General features: G+C 59.5%; 1 protein-coding gene across 3 annotated transcripts; it reads left to right on the top strand.

The window, feature by feature from the left end:
• The first annotated feature begins 2,151 nt into the window (after positions 1-2,151).
• On the top strand, positions 2,152-23,466 carry NFATC2IP (nuclear factor of activated T cells 2 interacting protein). 3 transcript variants are annotated; one of them, XM_074998479.1, is made up of 9 exons: positions 2,152-2,225; positions 3,481-3,621; positions 3,826-3,880; positions 17,330-17,465; positions 20,877-20,948; positions 21,223-21,403; positions 21,621-21,765; positions 22,930-23,063; positions 23,300-23,466. In XM_074998479.1, the coding sequence occupies exons 1-9, from the start codon at positions 2,214-2,216 to the stop codon at positions 23,456-23,458; spliced, it is 1,035 nt and encodes a 344-aa protein (XP_074854580.1). In that variant the 5' UTR covers positions 2,152-2,213; the 3' UTR covers positions 23,459-23,466. The 3 variants fall into 3 exon arrangements, with proteins under 3 accessions (XP_074854580.1, XP_074854579.1, XP_074854582.1); XM_074998478.1 differs by having other exon boundaries at positions 2,195-2,225; positions 3,434-3,621; XM_074998481.1 differs by lacking the exons at positions 2,152-2,225; positions 3,481-3,621 and having other exon boundaries at positions 3,840-3,939.
• Positions 23,467-24,472: the final 1,006 nt, after the last annotated feature.

Here is a 24,472-nt window from a genome sequence, read left to right as displayed (position 1 = left end):
TGAGAGACACTGCTGCCTGCGAGCGGGGGGCAGTGCATGGGGACCCCTGAACCCCATCACAGGGGCCCAGCCCCCACGGTGCCCAGCCCCAGCTGTCCCTGAGGGGGGGGCCCAGACCCCACAGTTCCCAGCCCCCACGGTGCCCACCCCAGCTGTCCCTCAGGGAGGGGCCTGGACCCCATGGTGCCCAGCCCCACAGTGCCCAGCCCCAGCTGTCCCTGAAGGAGGGGCCCAGCCCCCATGGTGCCCAGCCCCAGCTGTCCCTGAGGGAGGGGCCCAGCCCCCATGGAGCCCACCCCAGCTGTCCCTCAAGGAGGGGCCTGGACCCCACGGTGCCCAGCCCCACAGTGCCCAGCCCCAGCTGTCCCTGAAGGAGGGGCCCAGCCCCCACGGTGCCCAGCCCCAGCTGTCCCTGAGGGAGGGGCCCAGCCCCCATGGAGCCCAGCCCCCATGGAGCCCAGCCCCAGCTGCCCCTGAGGGAGGGGTCCACAGCCCACAGTGCCCAGACCCCCATGGTACCCAGCCCCAGCTACCCCGAGGGAGGGGCCCAGACGGGACCGTTCAAGGTACCCGCAGCCCGGGTGCATCTGAAACGGGGGCCAAGGAGGGCCCCCAAGACGTGGGGGTGCTCCAGCACTCGCCTACGGAGGTGCTGATGGGGGGCGACCTAGAGGCGAGGCCAGAAGGGCCCCCAGTGCTCTGGTCACTACTGTAGCCAGAGTCAGCGAGGAGTTAACGGCCCTGCCCCGGGGGAGGGCACCCAGCAGGGGGCGCAGGACCCCGCCCCGACAGGCTCGGGGCTCAGCAGGGCCGGGACGCGGGACCCAGGCAGCGGTGGGGAACAGGTCCCTGTCCGTCCCCAGCTGGCGGATTCAGGCCAAGGCGCAGGCAGACCCCTCCTTGCAGACGCTGAGCTCTGTGTGTGTGTGTGTGTGTGTGTGTGTGAGAGAGACACACACAGACTAACATGCCTGTTCTTGGGCTCCCTGCGTGTGTGTGTATGTTTGTGTGTGTGTGTGTAAGACACAGACTAACACGGCTGTTCCTGGGCTCCCTGTGTGTGTGTGTGTGTGTGTGTGTAAGACACAGACTAACACGGCTGTTCCTGGGCTCCCTGTGTGTGTGTGCGTGCGTGTGTGACAGAGTAACACAGCTGTCCCTGGGCTCCCTGCGTGTGTGTGCGTGCGTGTGTGACAGAGTAACACAGCTGTCCCTGGGCTCCCTGCGTGTGTGTGCGTGCGTGTGTAAGACACAGAGTAACACAGCTGTCCCTGGGCTCCCTGCGTGTGTGTGCGTGCGTGTGTGACAGAGTAACACAGCTGTCCCTGGGCTCCCTGCGTGTGTGTGCGTGCGTGTGTAAGACACAGAGTAACACAGCTGTCCCTGGGCTCCCTGCGTGTGTGTGCGTGCGTGTGTGACAGAGTAACACAGCTGTCCCTGGGCTCCCTGCGTGGAAGACCCCGAGGGCACGGGCTGTTATGGTGTGATGGAGTGGGGGGGGTACATGTGTGAGTCAGGCTGGATGTGAGAGACAAGCAGAGCAGCTCCCAGTGGCTAAGGATGACCCTGGGGCTACAACTGGCAGGTGACACCTCTGCCCTGAACGAAGAGCAGGGAGGAGCCGAGCTGGGTTTTTTTGAATGGGGGGCGGCAGTTAGAGGCTGGGGGGGAAAGAGGGAGCTGGAGGGAGCCAGCCTGAGGAGGGGGAAAGCTGCACCCCAGAGGGGCCCCCCTTGGGGTCTTCCCCCCAGGACGGGTTGGAAGGACTGTCTCTGGCTGCTGCACTGACGCCTCTGTGAGAAACTGGGCATCTGTTGCCTAATGAACCTGCTGTTGTACCTGCTGAGTGAGAGTCTCTCCTGCCCGCGGCCGGGGTGCAGTGCAGGGGGACCCCTGAGCCCCATCACATATGGCACGGGCTGGCTCTGGGCGGGCTCTGGTCTGGCTGTGGGCTGCAGAAGCGGGTCTGTCCCAGGACAGCTCAGCACCCGATGCACCATTTCGGGGGTCTCTGAAGCGCCCCTCGGCCGCTCGCTGCTCGGATGCTGGACACACACGAGCCCGGCTATACAACTGTACAACTAACAGGGCTGCAACTACAACTCCCAGGGCCCCCTGCGCGGTGGGCGGGGCCGGTTGGATGACGTCACACACCCGAAGGCCCCGGAGCCAATGGCCGCAGGGGCACGACGGAAGTGTCTGAGGAGCGCGACATGGCCGAGCCGGTGAGTGGGGGAGGGGTCAGGGCGGTGGGGGTCTCTACGGGGGGAGGGGTCAGGGCGGTGGGGGTCTCTGGGAAGGGGGAGGGGTCGGGGCGGTGGGGGGGGTCTCTGGGCGGGGGGCGGGGATGGAGTGATGGGGGTCTCTGGGCGGGGGGAGGGGTCAGGGCGGTGGAAGTCTCTGGGCGGGGGGCGGGGATGGAGTGATGGGGGTCTCTGGGGGGGGAGGGGTCAGGGCGGTGGGGGTCTCTGGGCGGGGGGCGGGGATGGAGTGATGGGGGTCTCTGGGCGGGGGGAGGGGTCAGGGCGGTGGAAGTCTCTGGGCGGGGGGCGGGGATGGAGTGATGGGGGTCTCTGCGGGGGGAGGGCTCAGGGCGATGGGGGTCTCTGGGCAGGGGGCGGGGATGGAGTGATGGGGGTCTCTGGGGGGGGAGGGGTCAGGGCGGTGCGGGGGTCTCTGGGGGGGCGGGGATGGAGTGATGGGGGTCTCTGGGCAGGGGGTGGGGATGCAGTGATGGGGGTCTCTGGGCGGGGCGGGGGGCGGGGGTGGAGTGATGGGGGTCTCTGGGTGGGGGGAGGGGTCGAGGTGGTGGGGGTCTCTGGGCAGGGGGTGGGGATGGAGTAATGGGGGTCTCTGGGTGGGGGGAGGGGTCGGGGCAGTGGGGGTCTTTGGGCGGGAGGAGGGGTCGGGGCGGTGGGGGTCTCTGGGCGGGGGGCGGGGATGGAGTGATGGAGGTCTCTGGGCAGGGGGAGGGGTCGAGGTGGTGGGGGTCTCTGGGCGGGGGGTGGGGATGGAGTGATGGGGGTCTCGGGGGGGAGGGGTCAAGGTGGTGGGGGTCTCTGGGCGGGGGCAGGGATGGAGTGATGGGGGTCTCTGTGGGGGGAGGGGTCAGGGCAGTGGGGGTCTCTAGGCAGGGGGGCGGGGATGGAGTGATGGGGTCTCTGCGGGGGGAGGGGTCAGGGCGGTGGGGGTCTCTGGGCAGGGGGCAGGGATGGAGTGATGGGGTCTCTGCGGGGGGAGGGGTCAGGGCGGTGGGGGTCTCTGGGCAGGGGGCAGGGATGGAGTGATGGGGGTCTCTGGGCACGGGGATGGGCAAGGTGGTGGGGGTCTCTGGGCAGGGGGCAGGGATGGAGTGATGGGGGTCTTTGGGCAGGGGGAGGAGTCAGGGCGGTGGGGGTCTCTGGGTGGGGGGTGGGGATGGAGTGATGTCCAGCCCCTGCACTTCTTATCCTTATGCATGTTGGCCCCGCGCCGCCCCAGGTCCGTGGAGGGGGCCACAGCAGTGACACCGAGGGGGAGCCCGTAAGATCCCCGCGGGGAGCAGTGGGGCAGCCACGCCCCAAGCGCCGGCGTGTTCTCTGCAGCAGCGAGGTCCCTGTGGTGCCTGTCTACTCAAACAAGGTAACAGGGACCCCTCTGTCCGAGCATCCCCACATCAGTCCACTCTCCTCCCCTCCTGTGGCCATGGGCAGGACCCAGGAGTCTAGGCTCCCAGCCACCCCCTTACCCCCAATATGCTCACTCATTTAGTGCCCATTCAGAGGCACAGTGCCCTGCAGGGTGTGCGGCAGGGCATTGTGGGTAACTTCCCCCCTTTCTCCCCAGGTGAACAGCAGCTTTCGGCTGTGCCAGGAGGTGCCAGCTGGGCAGTGGCAGAGAGGTGAGGGGGCCAGGGCTGCATGAGGGTGCGGGGTCTGGACTCTGGGCAGGAGAGAGGAGGTAGGTGAGGGCAACGGGACGAGGCAACAGGGGTCTTCTGGGGCTCTGTGTCAGGCCAGGCTGTGGTTGCCGTCCCCCACAGGGTGGTGGGGAGGGTTGTGGGTGTCACACACTGGGTGGGCGGCAGTGTCTTTCTGTGTCAGGCCAGGCTGTGGTTGCCGTCCCCCACAGGGTGGTGGGGAGGGTTGTGAGTGTCACACACTGGATGGGTGGCAGTGTCTGGCTGTCTGTGTCAGTCTGATGGAGTGGGGGGAGTGCAAATGCGAGACTCAGGCTGGCTGTGAGAGACAAGCAGAGCAGCTCCCAGTGGCTAAGGATGACCCTGGGGCTACAACTGGCAGGTAACACCTCTGCCCTGAACAAAGAGGAGGGAGGAGCCGAGCTGCTTTTTTGAATGGGGGGCGGCAGTTAGAGGCTAGGGGGAGAGGGAGCTGGAAGGCAGCCAGCTTGAGGAGGGGGGAAAACTACACCCCAGAGGGGCACCCCTCGGGGTCTTCTCCCCAGGACGGGTTGGAAGGACTGTCTCTGACTGCTGTAGTGACGCTTTTGTGAGAAACTGGGCATCTGTTGCCTAATAAACCTCCTGTTGTACCTGCTGAGTGAGAGTCACTCCTGCCAGTGGACGGGTTGCAGTATAGGGGGACCCCTGAACCCCATCACACTGGTGTCAGAAGTGGGATGCACTGCGCCCACGGATGAGCTCCCAGCAGTGGCTGACTGAGCGCAAGAGAAGGAAGGAGCCTCACAAGAGCCACAGGGGAAACAGAGCCTTTCCTGCAGCTGCTGCTGGTGAGTGGATACCCCGGGAGACAGCGGGGAGATGGATTATACCCGATTCCTGAAGGCAGAGCTACCGGGGCTGTGCAGAGAGAGGGGCCTGACCGTGGGGAAGGCGACCAAGGCCCAGCTGATTGCCCAGCTGGAAGAGAGTGACGGATCCAGGGGGGCAGAGCCTGTCCTGGCAGGAAGTGGCCGGTCACCCTCGGGAAGCATTTCGGATTCTCCGACAGGAGCAGGGGCTCGACGCCGTCAGACACACACGGTGCCCACCAGGTCGTGCTCAGCTAGCGGTGGTCCATCGCGGGCAGAGTTCCCCACCGCAGAGCTGCGATGGCTGGAGCTCGAGGTGAGATTAAAGAACTGGAAGGCCAGGAACGGCAGAGGGAACATGAGCGCCAGGAACGGGAAAGAGAGCGTGAGCACGAGCGCCAGCTACAAGAGAGACAGCGGGAGGAGAGAGAGTGAGAGTGGGAGCACGAGCAGGCCGTGGCGGAGGCGAGACGCCAAGAGGCCCCAGCTGCGGTAAGCGGGGAGAGGGCCAGACAGCTCGGGGTGGCCAGTCACTTGGAGACGCGCGTGCTGGCCCAGTGTCAGGACCCAGGGGACATGGACGAGTTCCTTACCGCCTTTGAGCGAGCCTGTGAGTTGCACGAAGTTCCCCCAGCTGAGTGGCTCCGGCACCTCACCCCCTTGCTGGGCCAGAAGGCCGCAGCGGTGCTCAGCCAGCTGGAGGGGCTGCAGCCTGGGGACTATGAACGGGTAAACAGGCCCTGCTGCATAAGTTCAGGCTGACTCCAGAGATGTACAAGAAGAAGTTCCAGGAGGCGCAGAAGAGGCCAGAGGAAACCCATGAAGATACAACCGCCCGCCTGAAGCAATACTACCGGAAGTGGGCGTTCAGGATGGGAGTCCAGTCCGTAGAGGACCTGATCGAGCTGGCGGTCGTGGAGCGATTCTACGAGATGTGCTCACCTGACCTGAGGGTGTGGCTCGTGGACCGGAGGCCTGGGGATTCACACGATGCAGGGAAACTGGCAGATGACTTCACAAACAGCCGGGCCGTGTTTGAAAGTGAGCCCCACAAAGAGAGGGAGTGCCGGAGGGAGAGGGAGTCCCGGAGAGACCGAGAATCTCAGAGAGACCGGTCCCTGACCGTACGACAGAGGATACCACCGGTTGGGCGAGCCCAGGAAAGAGAGGCCAGCCACCCACCCCCCAGAGAGCCAAGCAGAGCCTGGACAGAGCAGCCGGCCCGAGGGACACAACAAGACCCAGTCTGTTATCGCTGTGGGTGAAGGGGGCATAGATCAGCCCAGTGCCCCAAGCTCCCAGACAGGTTGAGCAGGCCGGGGGGTCATGGAGTCAACTGGGTGGAGTCCCAGAAGCCAGAGGGGCTGGCGGCCAAGGCGGGTGGTGCTGACAGTGGGCACTTGGATTGGGCTGAGTCCGCCCCACAGACCAGCTCCTCAGGGGGCCCAAATGCTCAGAGGTCAGTTTACAGAGTGGGGGCGGTGCTGCCTCTGCGGAGCAAGTGTCTCACACCCCTCAAGGTAGACGGGAAAAAGGTCACAGGGTTCTGGGACACAGGCGCTGACGTGACGCTGGCCCGACCCGGGGTGGTGGCACCGGGCTGCATGATACCCAATTCCCACCTGACGATAACAGGAATTGAGGGGACCCCTTTCAAGGTGCCCATGGCGAGGGTGCACCTGAAATGGGGGGACAAGGAAGGCCCCAAGGAGGTGGGCGTGCACAGCCATTTGCCGGCGGATGTACTGAGGGGGGCTGACCTGGAGAACTGACCAGGTGAACGCCCTCGTGTCCTGGTCTTGACCCATAGCCAAAGAAAACGAGGGGTGCGCTCCCCAGATTCAGGGGTACAGGCCCAGCCAAACCCACAGAAGCCACAGGGGCCAACCCTGAGAGAAAGGGGGACCCCAAAAACCAGATCTCACAGGCCAGTGGTGCTGGAGCCAGGCAGGGATGGGGAAGTGGCTTCCGCCCCTGCCCCAGCCGAAGAGTTCCAGGCAGAGCAGCAGAGAGACCCCTCCTTGCAGAAGCTGAGGGAACTGGCCAGTCTCAGCCCAGCTCCACAGCTGGGGGAGGGCTGCAGGGAGAGATTCCTGTGGGAAAAGGGATTCCTGTACCGGGAATGGGTTCCCAGAGTCAAAGCGGAGCCATGGAAGGTCCAGAGGCAACTGGTGGTTCCCCAAAAGTACCGGCGCAGGTTGCTGTACCTAGCCCATGATGTCCTGCTCGCAGGACACCAGGGGATCCACCGCACCAGGAGAAGGTTGTTACAGAACTTTTTTTGGCCTGGGATCTTTGCAGCTGTCTGTCTATATTGCCTGTCCTGCGATCCCTGCCAGAGGGTGAGGAAGACCCGAGACAAGGGGAAAGCTGCCCTGAGGTCACTGCCCATCATAGAGGAGCCTTTCCAAAAAGTGGCTGTGGACATAGTGGGACCCTTCAGCAAGGCAACGCGTTTGGGGAAGAAATATATTTTGGTGGTGGTAGATTTTGCCATGCAATACCCAGAAGCAGTGGCCTTAACCTCTGTCGACGCTGACACTGTGGCGGATGCACTGCTGTCCATTTCCAGCAGAGTGGGGTTCCCCAAGGAGGTCCTCACAGATCAGGGGTCCAACTTCATGTCGGCCCTGCTGCAAAGCTTGTGGGACAAGTGTGGGGTCCGGCACACCTGGGCCACAGCCTACCACCCTCAGACCAATGGGCTGGTGGAGAGGTTCAATGGGACTCTGAAGCAGATGCTGAGAACCTTCATGAATCAATACCCCCATGACTGGGACAAGTACTTACCCCACCTGCTGTTTGCATACAGGGAGGTGCCCCAGGAATCCACGGGGTTCTCCCCGTTTGAGCTGCTGTACGGAAGGAGGGTACGGGGACCCTTGGACTTGCTCAGAGAAGAGTGGGAGGGGACGGCCTCTCGTGAAGGGGAGTCAGTGGTACAGTATGTACTGACCTTCAGGGAAAAACTCACCGAGGTCATGGGCCTGGCCAGGGAGAACCTCTCCATGGCCCAAAGGAAGCAAAAGGTCTGGTATGAGCGTAACGCCCAGGCCCGAGCCTATGCCACCGGGGACCAAGTGATGGTCCTTGTACCTGTGCGGCGGAACAAGCTGCAAGCGGCCTGGGATGGGCCCTTCAGAGTCGTCAAACAGCTAAATGAGGTGAACTATGTGGTGGAACTGTCGAACCGGGCCCACAGCCACCGGGTCTATCATGTGAACATGATGAAACCTTACTGGGACAGAGAGAACTTGGTGCTGGCCGTGTGCAGACACTGGGAGGGGCAGGGGGATGATCCCTTGGTGGATTTACTCACAAGGCCTGGAGCCGGCTCCTTGCTGGAGTCTATTCCCCTCTCAGACCAGCTGACCCCTGCCCAGCAGACGGAGATCAAGGAGGTGCTGCATTCGCACCAACAGTTGTTTTCTGACAGACCTGGACGCACTGACCTGGCTGTCCACCGAATAGAGACAGGCACCCACGCCCCTATCAAGTGTGTGTCATTCAGAGCCACAGGGAAGATGGCTCAGGACATAGAGCGGGAGGTTGCAGACATGCTGGCTCTGGGGGTGATTACAGAGCTGTGTAAGAAGGGAAAGCCTGACATGGTGGTCTGGACCGAGCAGTGCCAAGAGGCCCTCTGCGCGCTGAAGGAGGCTCTGGTCAAGGCCGCAGTTCTGGCAAATCTAGACTTCAACAAACCCTTCCTGGTGTTCACCGATGCCTCAGACGTGGGGCTGGGGGCGGTGCTAATGCAGGTGAATGACAAAGGGGAGAAACACCCCATCGTGTACCTGAGTAAGAAGCTGCTGCCCCAGGAGCAGAACTACGCGGCCATAGAGAAGGAATGTCTGGCCATGGGGTGGGCGCTGGGGAAGCTGCAGCCGTACCTGTTTGGACGGCGTTTCACCATGTACACCGATCACTCACCCCTGACCTGGCTGCATCACATGAAAGGGGCCAACGCCAAGCTCCTGCGGTGGAGTCTGCTGCTGCAGGACTACGACATGGAGGTGGTCCATGTGAAGGGGAACAACAACACCATAGCCGATGCCCTGTCACGCAGGGAGGGCCCCGAACTTCCCCAGGTCACTGGCTAAGTGACCCTGCTCAGTTCGGTCTGGAAGTGGGGAGAGATGTGATGGAGTGGGGGGAGTGCAAATGCGAGACTCAGGCTGCATGTGAGAGGCAAGGAGGGCAGCTCCCAGTGGCTAAGGATGACCCTGGGGCTACAACTGGCAGGTAACACCTCTGCCTTGAACAAAGAGGAGGGAGGAGCCGAGCTGGGTTTTTTTGAATCGGGGCGGCAGTTAGAGGCTAGGGGAAGAGAGAGCTGGAAGGCAGCCAGCCTGAGGAGGGGGAAAGCTACACCCCAGGGGGGCACCCCTCGGGGTCTTCTACCCAGGACGGGTTGGAAGGACTCTCTCTGACTGCTGTACTGTCGCTTCTGTGAGAAACTGGGCATCTGTTGCCTCATAAACCTCCTGTTGTACCTGCTGAGTGAGAGTCACTCCTGCCAGCGGACGGGGTGCAGTGCAGGGGGACCCCTGAACCCCATCACAGTCAGGCCAGGCTGTGGTTGCTGTCCCCCAGAGGGTGGTGTGGAGGGTTGCAGGTGTCACACACTCTTTGGGTGGCAGTGTTTGTCTGTGTCAGGCCAGGATGTGGTTGCTGTCCCCCACAGGGTGGTGGGGAGGGTTGTGAGTGTCACACACTGGATGGGTGGCAGTGTCTGTTTGTCTGTGTCAGGCCAGGCTGTGGTTGCCGTCCCCCACAGGGTGGTGGGGAGCATTGCGGGTGTCACACACTGGGTGGGCGGCAGTGTCTGTTTGTCTGTGTCAGGCCAGGCTGTGGTTGCCGTCCCCCACAGGGTGGTGGGGAGCATTGCGGGTGTCACACACTGGGTGGGCGGCAGTGTCTGTTTGTCTGTGTCAGGCCAGGCTGTGGTTGCCGTCCCCCACAGGGTGGTGGGGAGCATTGCGGGTGTCACACACTGGGTGGGCGGCAGTGTCTGTTTGTCTGTGTCAGGCCAGGCTGTGGTTGCCGTCCGCCACAGGGTGGTGGGGAGGGTTGTGGGTGTCACACACTGGGTGGGCGGCAGTGTCTGTTTGTCTGTGTCAGGCCAGGCTGTGGTTGCCGTCCCCCACAGGGTGGTGGGGAGCATTGCGGGTGTCACACACTGGGTGGGTGGCAGTGTTTGTCTGTGTCAGGCCAGGCTGTGGTTGCCGTCCCCCACAGGGTGGTGGGGAGCATTGCGGGTGTCACACACTGGGTGGGTGGCAGTGTTTGTCTGTGTCAGGCCAGGCTGTGGTTGCCGTCCCCCACAGGGTGGTGGGGAGCGTTGCGGGTGTCACACACTGGGTGGGCGGCAGTGTTTGTCTGTGTCAGGCCAGGCTGTGGTTGCCGTCCCCCACAGGGTGGTGGGGAGCGTTGCGGGTGTCACACACTGGGTGGGCGGCAGTGTTTGTCTGTGTCAGGCCAGGCTGTGGTTGCCGTCCCCCACAGGGTGGTGGGGAGCGTTGCGGGTGTGACACACTGGGTGGGCGGCAGTGTCTGTTTGTCTGTGTCAGGCCAGGCTGTGGTTGCCGTCCCCCACAGGGTGGTGGGGAGCATTGCGGGTGTCACACACTGGGTGGGCGGCAGTGTCTGTTTGTCTGTGTCAGGCCAGGCTGTGGTTGCCGTCCCCCACAGGGTGGTGGGGAGGGTTGTGGGTGTCACACACTGGGTGGGCGGCAGTGTCTGTTTGTCTGTGTCAGGCCAGGCTGTGGTTGCCGTCCCCCACAGGGTGGTGGGGAGCATTGCGGGTGTCACACACTGGGTGGGTGGCAGTGTTTGTCTGTGTCAGGCCAGGCTGTGGTTGCCGTCCCCCACAGGGTGGTGGGGAGCGTTGCGGGTGTGACACACTGGGTGGGCGGCAGTGTCTGTTTGTCTGTGTCAGGCCAGGCTGTGGTTGCCGTCCCCCACAGGGTAGTGGGGAGCGTTGCGGGTGTCACACACTGGATGAGTGTATGGTTGGCCGTGCCTGTCTGTCGGAGCTGCAGTTTGGAGGCCACATATGCTTCTGCCCACCCAGCTGGGACAGGCCTGTAGCCTCCAGGTGTGTTACTGTCACCGTCACCTTGTGCCTTACGCTCACAGAGGACCACCTGTTGTGCCCCCCACCCCTCCGCCTGTGTCCTTTCGGACCTTCAGGCGACCTGTGCCCCATGCTGCAGGGGAAGGTGACCCCCCTCAAGGTTTCTGCCAGAGTGACCCAGGGGAAGGGGGGATCCTTCCCAACCCGAATTGTTGGAGCAAGTGGAGGGACCCAGCAGCCCTGCCTCCCAGGAGCGAAATCTCTGTGATACTCAGAACCGTCCCCCCGGCCCAGCTACCGAGCCTGCTGCAGCTGTTGGGATTTGTGCTAGTGCCGTCGCAGGTGCCCACCAGCTCTGACTCGAGGCTAGTTGGTCTCCTCGAGAGGCTCCTCTGAGTGCGACTCCGCTGGTGGCGAGAAGCCTTCTCCTCGTTTGGCCAGACTGTCCCTGATCAGCTCTTGTCCATTTCTTCTAGTGTCTGCCCTGGTGTGTCACACCACTGCCTCCTCCCGTGCCTGGCGCGTCCCCTCAGCAGTGATTACGGAGAGCGGTTCGGTCTCCCGCAGCACCTTCGACTGACTGGCTGTGCTCTGTGGCTCCTCCTCCGTGCCGGAGTCTCACTCTGAGTCGCTCTCCGTGAGCGAGTGCGGGAGCAGGAGCCTTCCAGAGCAGGGGCAGCGCCAACCACGCCCTGTCAGTGGCACACACCTCACCGGGTGCGCCCTTTGTCATGGCTGTGTCACACAGGTGGCCCCAGTCAGCCCGTCTCAGGCACCCCGAGATCTTCCACTGATGCCCCAGCTGCAGGCGACCTTTCCTGGTTAGTCCAGGCATGACCCTGCTCTGTGCACCGGTACATTTCATCTCCTTCCAGAGCCCCCTTCACGTGTGTGGCTGCTCTCGTCCTGCGCCCCGAGGTTCTGTGCCAGGGTCAGCGATGACGCTCGGAGAGGTGACGGTGCGTCACTCCCTGTCCCACAGGAGTGCTTGCAGCCTCCCCTCTATTTCGCCCTCCTGCAGCCATCAGTGCTCATGGGGACTCCTGTCTCCCCCAGCATGACCGACACTTCCTGTGCCCAGCTGTGTCTGCTGGCCCTGGGTAGGCCAGACTGCCTGCCGTTCCTTGGGCTAAATAGCCACTCTGCTCCCCGTGCAGGCGCTTGGCTCGGTCTGGCCAAAGCTCCCTTTTGTAAAGCCACGGTGCACTTTTCCCCCATCACCGCCCCCTCTGCAGGGCCTGGGGCACAGCCCCGCTGACACTGAGGGGCCGGGCCATGCCTGGGGGTCCTGCATCGTGGCTTTTTCCCTTTCTTAACAACAGGAATTGTAGGGACCAGCATTCCCCAGGCTGAGGGGCTCCCCCCAACGCAGGGTCACTCAAACCCTCCCTGCTGGCCTGGCACTTCCATGTGCTGCTTTCTTTCACCTGTGGGTAGTGCTAGGTCGGGGGAGTGGCCAGGTGATGAGACGGGGCGATGGGGTTGTCTGGCCGGGGGGAGCATGATGCAATATTTGAGACAGGGTTACCCATGCTAGGCGATGGCAGACATGGGATGGAGTTTGGGGTTACCCATGCTGGGCGAGGGCAGACATGGGATGGAGTTTGGGGTTACCCATGCTGGGTGAGGGCGGACATGGGATGCGGAGTTTGGGGTTACCCGTGCTGGGCGAGGGCAGACATGGGATGGAGTTTGGGGTTACCCGTGCTGGGCGAGGGTGGACATGGGATGCGGTGTTTGGGGTTACCCGTGCTGGGTGAGGGCGGACAGGGGATGGAGTTTGGGGTTACCCGTGCTGGACGAGGACAGACGTGGGATGCGGAGTTTGGTGTTACCCGTGCTGGGCGAGGGCAGACATGGGATGGAATTTGGGGTTACCCGTGTTGGACGAGGACAGACATGGGATGTGGAGTTTGGGGTTACCCGTGCTGGGTGAGGGCGGACATGGGATGGAATTTGGGGTTACCCGTGCTGGGCGAGGGCGGACATGGGATGCGGTGTTTGCGGTTACCCGTGCTGGGCGAGGGCGGACATGGGATGGAATTTGGGGTTACCCATGCTGGGCGAGGGCGGACATGGGATGTGGGGGTTGGGGTTACCCGTGCTGGGTGAGGGCGGACATGGGATGCGGAGTTTGGGGTTACCCGTGCTGGGCGAGGGCGGACATGGGATGCGGAGTTTGGGGTTACCCGTGCTGGGCGAGGGTGGACATGGGATGGAGTTTGGGGTTACCCGTGCTGGGCGAGGGCAGACATAGAATCATAGAACACTAGGACCGGAAGGGGCCCCGAGAGGCCATCGAGTCCAGTCCCCTGCCCCGACAGCAGGACCGACCACTATCTACACCATCCCTGATAGACATCTATCTAATCTGTTCTTAAATATCTCCAGCGAGGGAGATTCCACAGCCTCCCTTGGCAACTTATTCCAGTACTTGACCACCCTGACAGTTAGGAACTTTTTCCTAATGTCCAACCTAAACTTCCCTTGCTGCAGCTTAAGTCCATTGCCTCTTGTTCTCTCCTCAGAGGCCAAGAAGAACAAGTTTTCTCCCTCCTCGTTATGACACCCTTTAAGATATCTGAAAACCGCTATCATGTCCCCCCTCAATCTTCTCTTTTCCAAGCTAAACAAGCCCAATTCTTTCAGCCTTTCTTCATAAGTCATGTTCTCCAGACCTTTTATCATTCTAGTTGCTCTTCTCTGGACCTTCTCTAGTTTCTCCACATCTTTCTTGAATTGGGGTGCCCAGAACTGGACACACTATTCCAGCTGAGGCCTAACCAGCGCAGAGTAGAACGGAAGAATGATTTCTCGTGTCTTGTTCACAACACACCTGCTAATGCATCCCAGAATCATGTTTGCTTTTTTTGCAACAGCATCACACTGTTGACTCATATTTAACTTGTGATCTACTAGAACCCCTAGGTCCCTTTCTGCTGTAGTCCTTCCTAGACAGTCTTTTCCCATTCTGTATGTGTGAAACAGATTATTCCTTCCTAAGTGCAGCACCTTACATTTATCTTTATTAAACTTCATCCTGTTTACTTCAGACCATTTCTCCAATTTATCTAGATCATTCTGAATTATGACCCTATCCTCCAAGGTAGTTGCAACCCCTCCCAGCTTGGTATCATCTGGGAACTTAGTAAGCGTACTTTCTATGCCAATATCCAAATCATTAATGAAGATATTGAACAGAACTGGTCCCAAAACAGACCCCTGCAGAACCCCACTTGTTATGCTTTTCCAGCAGGATTGAGCCCCATTAACAACTACTCTGTGGGTACGATTAGCCAGCCAGTTATGCACCCACCTTATTGCAGCCCCATTTAAGCTGGACTTGCCTAGTTTGTCAATAAGAATATTATGCGAGACCATATCAAATGCTTTACTAAAGTCTAGGTATACCACATCCACTGCTTCTCCCTTATCTACGAGTCTCGTTATCGCGTCAAAAAAAGCTATCAGGTTGGTTTGACATGATTTGTTTTTTACAAAACCATGCTGGCTGTTCCCTATCACCTTACTACCTTCCAAGTGCTTGCAGATGACTTCCTTAACTACCTGCTCCATTACCTTTCCTGGCACAGAAGTTAAGCTGACTGGCCTGTAATTTCCTGGGTTGTTCTCATTCCCCTTTTTGTAGATGGGCACTATATTTGCCCTCTTCCAGTCTTCTGGAATCTGTGACTTTCCAAAAATGAGAGCTAACGGCTCAGCTACCTCTTCTATCAGCTCCTTGAGGATTCTAGGATGCATTTCATCAGTCCCTGGTGACTTGCAGACATCTAATTTTTCCAAATGGTTTTTATCTTGTTCTTTTTTTATTTCAAAAACTAACTCTACCCTTTTTCCACCAGCATTCACTATGTCAGGCATTCCTTCAGACCTCTCTGTGAAGACCGAAACAAAGAAGTCATTAAGCATCTCTGCCATTTCCAAGTTCCCCATTACTGTTTCTCCCTCCTCACTGAGCAGTGGCCCTACCCTGTCCTTGGTCTTCCTCTTGTTTCTAATATATTTGTAAAAGGCCTTCTTGTTACCCTCTATGCCTGTAGCTAGTTGGAGCTCATTTTGTGCCTTAGCCTTTCTAATTTTACTCCTGCATTCCTGTGTTATTTGCCTATGTTCATTCTTTGTAATTTGTCCTAGTTTCCATTTTTTATAGGATTCCTTTTTTAGTTTGAGATCATGCAGGATCTCCTTGTTAAGCCAAGGCGGTCTTTGCCCATATTTACTCTTTCCTACATAGGGGAATAGCTTGTTTTTGGGCCCTTAATAATGTCTCTTTGAGAAACTGCCAACTCTCCTCAGTTGTTTTTCCCCTCAGTTTTTCCTCCCATGGGATCTTACCTACCAGCTCTCTGAGTTTACCAAAATCTGCCTTCCTGAAATCCATCATCTCTATTTTGCTGTTTTCCCTCCTACCAGTCCTTAGAATTGTGAATTCTATGATTTCATGATCACTTTCACCCAAGCAGCCTCCCACATTCAAACTCTCGACCAAGTCAGACATGGGTTGGAGTTTGGGGTTACCCGTGCTGGGTGAGGGCAGACATGGGATGGAGTTTGGGGTTACTTGTGCTGGGCGAGGTGTCATGGCTTCTTCCCCACTTGAGCAAGATAAATGCAGAAGTAGGAGCCAGCAAATGTACCTTCAAAACCTTATTTACCAGGTTTAGGTATAAACTTTCCCCCAAAACATTCTAAGAACCTTAGATTTTGGAGATAAAATTTGCTGCCACCATCCAATAATAAGGAAACTAGGGAGAGAGTACTTGGGAAATCTTAGCCCTAAAAGTAAAAACCAGGACACAAACATTAACCAATACCAGGTTAATAAAAAGAAAAAGAGAGAACTTTTATTATTACAACAATATTTATGTTGCAAGCCTTATGACTAGATGGAAGAGTCACAAAGTAAAACACATGGGGAGTCTCCACCATGGGCCTAGAACTTAGTTACAAGGAGAGTAAAAGAACGTTTCTGAAAAGTGCCCAGACATTAGATCCCACTTTCCAAACCATAAAACAGCAAAGCCAAATGGATCTATCTGAACTTTACCCTGCTTACAGAAGATTGGAGGGCCTGGTTTTGGAGGGAGATATTTTGTGTTTCTCCCCCTCATGGCTGGAAAGAAGCAGCAAAAGACAGAGAACAGAAGAGGGGGGAGCCAAAATTTAATTCTTACCTACATTCCTATAGGCCAACCCCACCAGGAAAAAACTACTTAAAAATCTCAGCCCTAAAAGTAAAAACCAAAACACAAACATTAACCAATACCAGGTTAATAAAAAAACCAAAACCCTTTTATTATTACAATCATATTTATGTTGCAAGCTTTATAACTAAATAAAAACGTTACAAAGTAAAACACATGGAAAGTCTCCACCATGGGCCTAAGACTTAGTTACAGAAAAAGTAAAAAAACATTTTTAAAAAGTGCACAAACATTAAATCCCACTTTCCAAACCATAAAACAATAAAGCCTAACAACTTTACCCTACTTACAAGAGATTAAAGGGCCTGTTTTTAAAGGGAATATTTTGTATTTCTCTCCCTCATGGCTAAAAAAAAGCAGCAAAAAACAAAAAAGAAAGAAGCCAAAATTTAATTCTTACCTACATTTCTATAGGCCAACCCCACCTGGCTAAGAAGGTTAACCCTTTTACTTCCAGGTTGCTGGCTAACCCTCATGATCATAACACAAGGGCAGATATGGGATGGGGAGTTTGGGGTTACTTGTGCTGGGCGAGGGCAGACATGGGATGGAGTTAGGGGTTACTCCTACTGGGCGAGGGCGGACATGGGATGGAGTTTGGGGTTACTGGTGCTGGGTGAGGGTGACATGGGATGGAGTTTGGGGTTACTCCTACTGGGCGAGGGCGGACATGGGATGGAGTTAGGGGTTACTCCTACTGGGCGAGGGCGGACATGGGATGGAGTTTGGGGTTACCCGTGCTGGGCGAGGGCAGACATGGGATGGAGTTTGGGGTTACCCGTGCTGGGCGAGGGCAGACATGGGATGGGGGATTTGGGATTACCCGTGCTGGGCGAGGGCACACATGGGATGGCGGATTTGGGGTTACCCGTGCTGGGCGAGGGCACACATGGGATGGGGGATTTGGGGTTACCCGTGCTGGGCGAGGGCAGACATGGGATGGGGGATTTGGGGTTACCTGTGCTGGGCGAGGGCAGATATGGGATGGAGTTTGGGGTTACCCGTGTTGGGTGAGGGCAAACATGGGATGGGGGATTTGGGGCTACCTGTGCTGGGCGAGGGCAGACATGGGATGGAGTTTGGGGTTACCTGTGTTGGGCGAGGGCAGACATGGGATGGGGGATTTGGGGTTACCCGTGCTGGGTGAGGGCAGTCATGGGATGTGGGGGTTGGGGTTGCCTCTGCTGGGGGAGGGAGTGATGCATTGTGGGGATACAGCTGTTGGGAGCAGTACCCCGTGCCTGGCAGTTACAGCTGCATTCTCCCATCCGCCTAGGGGCAGATTTGGATGTTGACGAGATTGGCCCTGCCACACCCCCACGACCCGAGCGGCCTCACGCCCCACGCCTGCTCCAGGGCCCCTGCACTGATTGGCTGGAGGAGGAGCCCCAGAGTCAGGGGGCAGGAAGAACGTAGGTGTGGGGTGGCCTAAAGAGGGGGGCCGTGGGGGATTGGGGCAGGGATACAGCAAGGGTGTGGGAGAAGGGGGAGGTCGGGAAGGGAGCAGGGGTACAGTGGTGTTCCATGGGGGGTGTGGTTCAGGCTCTGTGGCCCCATACATTTGCACATAGATGGCGTTTGTGTGGAAGTGATCCTGAAATGATGGTTGTGATTGTACGGAACGAGGAGGGACAGCAAGGTGAGGATAACGCATTTGAAGAGGCCACATTTGAGCCAACTCCGGGAGCTGGCAGGTCTGTGCTGGGGAAGCAAGTCGGAGATTGGAAAGAATTGAAGACAGTTGTCCATTTTTCAGAGGCTGTTAAGGGTACAGGAGTGTGGCAGCAGAGCCCCTAAAGATCCAAAAGGTGTCCTGTATCAAGTCAGAAACCAGGTCAAATTACAAATGATGAAGGCAAAGAAATGACAGAAGCATGTAGGGGCCAAAGCCCAGAACGAGCTCGACCTAGACATGCTGCCAGTGCGGATGTGACCTTCACAGCACGGCAGCTGCCAGAAAAGCATCAGGAGCAAAAGCGACCGCCATACGTTGCTTTGATTGACCTAACAAAAGCCTTTGAGTCAGTGAATCACTGTGACCTCTGGACTGTACTTTCAAAGATTGGATGTCTCGATTAAATTCCAGAGTTGCTTCATGACAACATGAAAGCGACTGTTCCGCGTAGCACTGGCTCCCAGAGTGAGTCTTCTGACGTACAAACAGGCCTGCTTCACGTTTGTGATTGTTATTGCTGTCGTTCGTTACCTAATTGCGGGGAAGCTCCCAGCTGGCGCTGAAATCTGCCGTAGAGTGGCTAGAATGCTGTTCCAGCTGAGCAGCTGGAAGCTAAGAGGAAGGTTTCCATCACTGTCGTGGAACGTCAGCATGCTGATGACAATGCAGCTTGTGCCCACTCTGAGAAGGATCTGCAGACTCTGGAGTGTGTTTGCTGATGCTTACATGTTTTCATCTCCACCCTCCACGTGAAGAAGACCAAAGTGCTCCATCCACCCTCTCCAAATGAGTCCCACACGCTCCGTCTGTTAAAATCAGTGGCGCAGTGCTAGAGTGCGTCGACCGTTTCCTCTACCTTGGAAGTCCTCTCATCCAAGGCAGGTGTTGGTGCAGAAATCCAACACCGTCTGAGATGTGCCTATGCACCCTTTCTCGTTTATGGCAGAGGGTTTTTGACCATCGCAACATTCTAACAGACACCAGACTTATGGTTATCAAACGGTTATTCTCCCAACATTGTTGTTTGGGTCTGAAACCTGGCAGCCTACTGACATCACTTGAAAGTCCTTGAGAGGCACCACCAATGTTACCTCTGCAATATCTTGAAGATCAAATGGGAAGACAGACGCACCCATGTTAGTGTTCTGGAAAAGAGAAAGTCGACCGGCATTGAGGCAATGGTCATCCATCAGCACCTCCACTGTACTGACCACGTTGTTCCAACACCAGACCATCACCTCCCAGACTGGCCCTGTTCTCTCAGCTGGAGGAGGGGGCCCTAACACAGGAGGCCAACGGAAGCGTGATAACGACTTGCTGAAGGATAACTTAAAGAAGTGTGGTATTGACATTGACAATTGGGGGAGACACCCACCCAGGGTCACTCAAAGCGGAGAGAAGTCCTACGCAATGGTCCCCTGCATTTGAACTTGCCCACGACCAACTTGAGGAGCAGGAGGAGAGCCACAGGAGGAAGGAGAGACAGGCCTTCCGTCATGGCCAGCAGCCTGTTGCGTCCCTGGAAATATCTGTCCTCACTGTAATAGAACTTGTAGTTCAAGGACAGGCCTTATCGGCCACCCGAGGAGCCACAACTCGCGTGGAAGATGATACTCAGCAGTGGGTGATCGCCATCGTCAGTCACGTTGGAAGGGCAGAACAAATGGGGTTCTTCAGGGATCAGCTCTGGGACCGGTTCTGTTCAATAGCTTCATCAGCAAAGTAGATAATATTATGGGAAGTACACTTGTAAAATGTGCAGCTGGTACCAAGCAGGGAGCAAGTCTTTGGAGGGCAGGGTCAGAATTCAAAGTGATCTGGACAAACTGGAGAAATGGCCTGAGGTAAATGGGATGAATTCAACCAGGACAAATGCAAAGTTAGGGAGGAACAATCAAATCAGTTGGACACATACAAAATGGGAAGTGACTGTCTCGGCAGGAGCACTGCGGATGGGACCTAGGGGTCAGAGTGGGCCACAAGCTAAATATGAGTCATCAGTGTGACACTGCTGCAAAAACAGCAACCATGAACGTGGGACTCATTAACAGGAGTGCTGTGAACAAGACACGAGAGTCATTCTTCCACTCTACTCAGCGCTCAGTCGGCCGCAGTTGGTGTACTGTGTCCAGTTCTGGGCGCCGCATTTCAAGAAAGACGTGGAGAAACTGGAGACGGTCCAGAGAAGAGCGACAGGAATGATAAAGGTGACCGGTGAGGGACACCTGAAAGCACTGGGTTTGTTTAATTTAGCAAAGAGAAGGCTGAGAGGCGACATGCTAGGAGCTTCCATGTGCCTAAAGGGGTGCTGCAAAGAGGAGGGAGAAAATTGTTCTGCTTGGCCTCTGAGGGTAGGACAACAAGAAGCAATGGGCTTAAACTGCAGCCTGGAGGGTTTAGGGTGCACGTGAGGAAAACTTCCTGTCAGGGAGGTGGAGCACTGGGGTGAATTGCCTGGGCAGGTTGTGGAATCTCCAGCACTGGAGATGTTGAAGCACAGCTGGGACAAACGCCTGTCAGGGATGATCTAAACCAGGCGTGTCCAACCTGCGGCCCTGGACAGCTCGTAATGCGGCCCCACAAGATCGTAAACTTTTAATATGATGATGTGATTTATGTGCATTACCTATATTACGTATTTTGTACGTGGCCCAAGACAATTCCTCTTCACTCAGTGCGGCCCCGGCAAGCCAAAAGGTTGGACACCCATGATCTAAATCAACAGTTCCCAACCTTTTTGACAATTCAGTAAGACTTTGCTGGATCCCTCCTGTCGGCCATTAAACCAGTTAAACTGAGTTCCATTTCAGTGCCGCAGGGCAGGGACTGGGAGCCGGAGAAGTGAGCGGTAGCAGCTGCAAATGGCTCCTTAAAGAGCCACCCAGCCGGCGACCCTTAGAAAGTCTAATGGTGACTCATGGTTGGGGCCTGACCCATAGGCTGGGAATCCCTGCTCTAGATGCTGCTGCTCCTGCCGTGAGGGCAGGGGGCTGGACTCAGTGACCTCTTGGGCTGGCTTCCTTCCACTTTCAGTAATGTCTGATCAGGGTCTGTGCCCCAGGGGTTATGTGTGGGGCACAGCTTTCCGGGCTCCCTTCCCAGCAGCCCCTATCTGACCTCCTGCGTGCTCTCTCTCTCTCTCTCTCAGGGTCCGGGATGAATCCCCCTCCCCGCCGCCCCCACCACAGCCCACAGGCAGGCAGAGGGGCCGGACGCGCAGGTGAGGAGCTGCCCATCTTGGGGTTGGGAGGGTGGGGTGGCTGCTGGCTGCTCGGGGTGGTGGGGCTGGAGGGGGGGATCTCTGCTGAAACCTCTGCCCCTTCAGGACATGGGGAATTGAAGAGCGCAGGGTTGGAGAGGAGCCTGGAGGCGGGGATGGGGAGCTTTGATGGCCCTGGTTCCCCCCCAGCCCAGGAGGTGGGAGATGGTAGGTTCAGATGGGCCTCCAGGGAATTGGCTGTGGGGGGATGGGGTCTGACGGCCTTGCCCCCCAGGGAGGTGGCACGCCAGCTGCGGGGGCTCAGCACGTGGCTCTCAGCTGCCCAGCGCAGCCTGCGGGAGGAGCTGCCTGAGGATGACGTGATCCTGGTGGAACCGCCCCTGGCCCCTGCACCCCGGCAGCTGCAGCTCAAGGTGCGGTGCCGGGCAGAGATCCACCGCATTGCTGTGGAGATGGTGAGTGACCCCCCGCTCCGCACATGGCTGGCGAGTGGGGCTCCAGGCAGGCGGGATGGCCTGGCACAGGGCCGGGTGTCGGGGCTGGTTCACCCTGCAATGCAGGAATTGCCAGTGCTGGTGGGAGATGGGGGATCTGCATGGGCCCAGCTGGGTCCCTGAAGGGGGCGGGACGGATGTGCCGGGCTGTCGCCCCTGATGGTCCCCTTCCCGGCAGTCGCAGCCTCTGCAGGTGGTGGTGGAGCACATGGCCCAGAAGCTGCAGGTGCAGCCGGGGCAGATCCTGCTGCTGCTGCGAGATGTGGAGCTGCTCCCCAGCAGCACTCCCCAGAGCCTGGGCCTGGGCGTGGCTGACATCCTCGGTGAGTGGCCAGCCAGCGGCGTGTGCAGGGACAGGGCGTCGCTCAGCCTGGCATGACAGCGGCGCTGGCGGTGAAACCACGGGCCAGCGGGTGGCAGCAACACCCAGAGCGGGAGGATCCAGGCAAGGCCTGGGGGTTCTGGAGGGCAGCTCAGCCCCAGGAGGAGCTGGTGCCCAGAGGGTGAGCCCGCTATGGGAGATGCCTGCCAGCTGCTGCCCTGCCCCCAGCTTGGCCCCATTGCCTCCGTGCCTTGGAGGGAGCCTGTGGGCTGTAGCCCCCTGCTTCCATGCATCTGCAGTGCCAGCCCCCGGCAGAGACATGCCCAAGCTGCCAGGACGGTGCCTTCACCCAGTGCTGCACACAGACAGCACAGGAAGCCCTTAGGGAGTACAGAGGGGTGCAGCTTGCAGTTCCTCCTTCTGCTCAGCCCAGAGCCCCTGCGCCAGGCCGCAGGGCACCCCTCAGGGGAGGCTCTTCCTCCCCCACCTCACCCTCTCCCAGACCTTTGTTCCCTGGCTGGGCCCTGGGCCCCTCACTGACAGCATCACTCCAGGAGGCCATGCTGCCAACCAGCCCCCTTGAGCTACGGGTGACGCACACACCTGTGTGCTCGGCGGACACGAGAGCCAGCGTGGTCCTGCCGCTGCACCGGGGAGCAGTGCAACGACAGGGGAAACTGAGGCCGGTGCTGTCAACCTCTCAGTGGGCTCTGCTGGCCCAGTCTGCGGGTGGGAAGGCCCCAACCTTGAAGATTAGACAGCCCGCCACCAGGGCTGGTCCAGGTCTGCCTGGCACCGCTGCCCCCTGGGGCCAGTTGTGGGTGGGAGCTGTGGAGGTCCCTGCGAGCCCTACGCCCCAGTGTGCTGCAGGTGCAGGTGGCACAGGCTCGTGCAGCCATGAGCTCTCGGCACCAGGGTGCCTGGCCCTGCTGGAATAGCCCTTGGGCCATGCTCTGCTCACTCAGCTTCCCCCAGGCTGAACCGTGCACCAGCCTCGCTGGCCTGGCCAGCAGAACGTGCGTCAGTGGCCCGAGCTGCGTGCTGAGACCCCCTGGCCAGGGAAGGGGCTCCGGGGTTGGGGGAGCCCCTCTGGGTTGGGGGTTACAGAAGGGTACCACTGCAGTACCCCCAGCTGTCTGCCCCTCCTGCACTCTGCTCCCCCCAGATTGCGTGGTGGACGTGGCAGCTGGGGCGCCGCAGGGCGCGGGGGAGTCCGGGGCAAGGCCGGGCCCGGGGGAGCTGCGGCTGACGGTGCGAGGCCAGGAGAAGGACTCTCAGCTCACGCTCAGCGTGCCCAGGGTAAGGGGGCGCTGCACAAGGGGCCCATGTGGGCAGGGGCTGTGGGTGAAGGTGTCACACATGGAACTGAGCCAGTGTGGGGCTGTTGGCTGAGGGGCGCTAGGGCAGCTGTGGGGTGCTAGCGCCCCCTTTCCACCGTGGGGTTCTTTGGGCGGGACGCTGGGGTCCTGGCCCAAGCATGGCCCTGGCATGCGGGGAGGAGGCTGCGCCTCACCACTCTCCCCTCCCCTGCGCAGACAGAGCCGCTGCGTGGGCTGATGCAGCGCTACCAGGAGGCCATGGGGCTGGGCGGCCAGCAGCTCCGCTTCTTCTTCGACGGGCAGCACCTGGCGGGAACCTCCACACCCGAGCAGCTGGGCATGGAGCCCGACGACGTCATCGAGGCCTGGGCCTAGCCTCCCTCGGCCCCGCCCGGCCTCGCGGTGCCTCCTGAACCCCGACACCCCCACCCGGCGGGGCACGCAGAGGACTGGGCCTCCCTGAACCCCGACACCCCCACCCGGCGGGGCACGCAGAGAACTGGGCCTCCCTGAACCCTGACACCCCCACCCGGCTGGGCACGCAGAGGCCTGGGCCTCCCTGAACCCCGACACCCCCACCTGGCTGGGCACGCAGAGGCCTGGGCCACCCCTGGGGTCTCCCTGAGCCCCGACACCCCCCACCCGGCGGGGCACGCAGAGAACTGGGCCTCCCTGAACCCCGACACCCCCACCCGGCTGGGCACGCAGAGGCCTGGGCCTCCCTGAACCCCGACACCCCCACCCGGCGGGGCACGCAGAGGCCTGGGCCTCCCTGAACCCTGACACCCCCCACCTGGCTGGGCACGCAGAGGCCTGGGCCACCCCTGGGGTCTCCCTGAGCCCCGACACCCCCCACCCGGCGGGGCACACAGAGAACTGGGCCTCCCTGAACCCCGAGACCCCCACCCAGCTGGGCACGCAGAGGCCTGGGCCTCCCTGAACCCCGACACCCCCACCCGGCGGGGCACGCAGAGGCCTGGGCCTTCCTGAACCCCGACACCCCCACCCGGCTGGGCACTCAGAGGCCTGGGCCACCCCCGGGGTCTCCCTGAGCCCCGACACCCCCCACCCGGCGTGGCACGCAGAGGACTGGGCCTCCCTGAACCCTGACACCCCCACCCGGCAGGGCACGCAGAGGACTGGGCCTCCCTGAACCCCGACACCCCCACCTGGCTGGGCACGCAGAGGCCTGGGCCTCCCTGAACCCCGACACTCCCACCCGGCTGGGCCACCCCCGGGGTCTCCCTGAGCCCCGACACCCCCCACCCGGCTGGGCATGCAGAGGACTGGGCCACCCCTGGGGGTCTCCCTGAACCCCAACACCCCCTCCCGGCTGGGCACGCAGAGGACTGGGCCTCCCCCGGGGTCTCCCTGAACCTCGACACCCCC

Source organism: Carettochelys insculpta, chromosome 6 (genome assembly GCF_033958435.1).
Source record: "Carettochelys insculpta isolate YL-2023 chromosome 6, ASM3395843v1, whole genome shotgun sequence".
NCBI classification, from domain to species: Eukaryota; Metazoa; Chordata; order Testudines; family Carettochelyidae; genus Carettochelys; species Carettochelys insculpta.
Note: the sequence above shows the minus strand (reverse complement) of the source record. Positions and strands in the feature narration are given on the sequence as shown.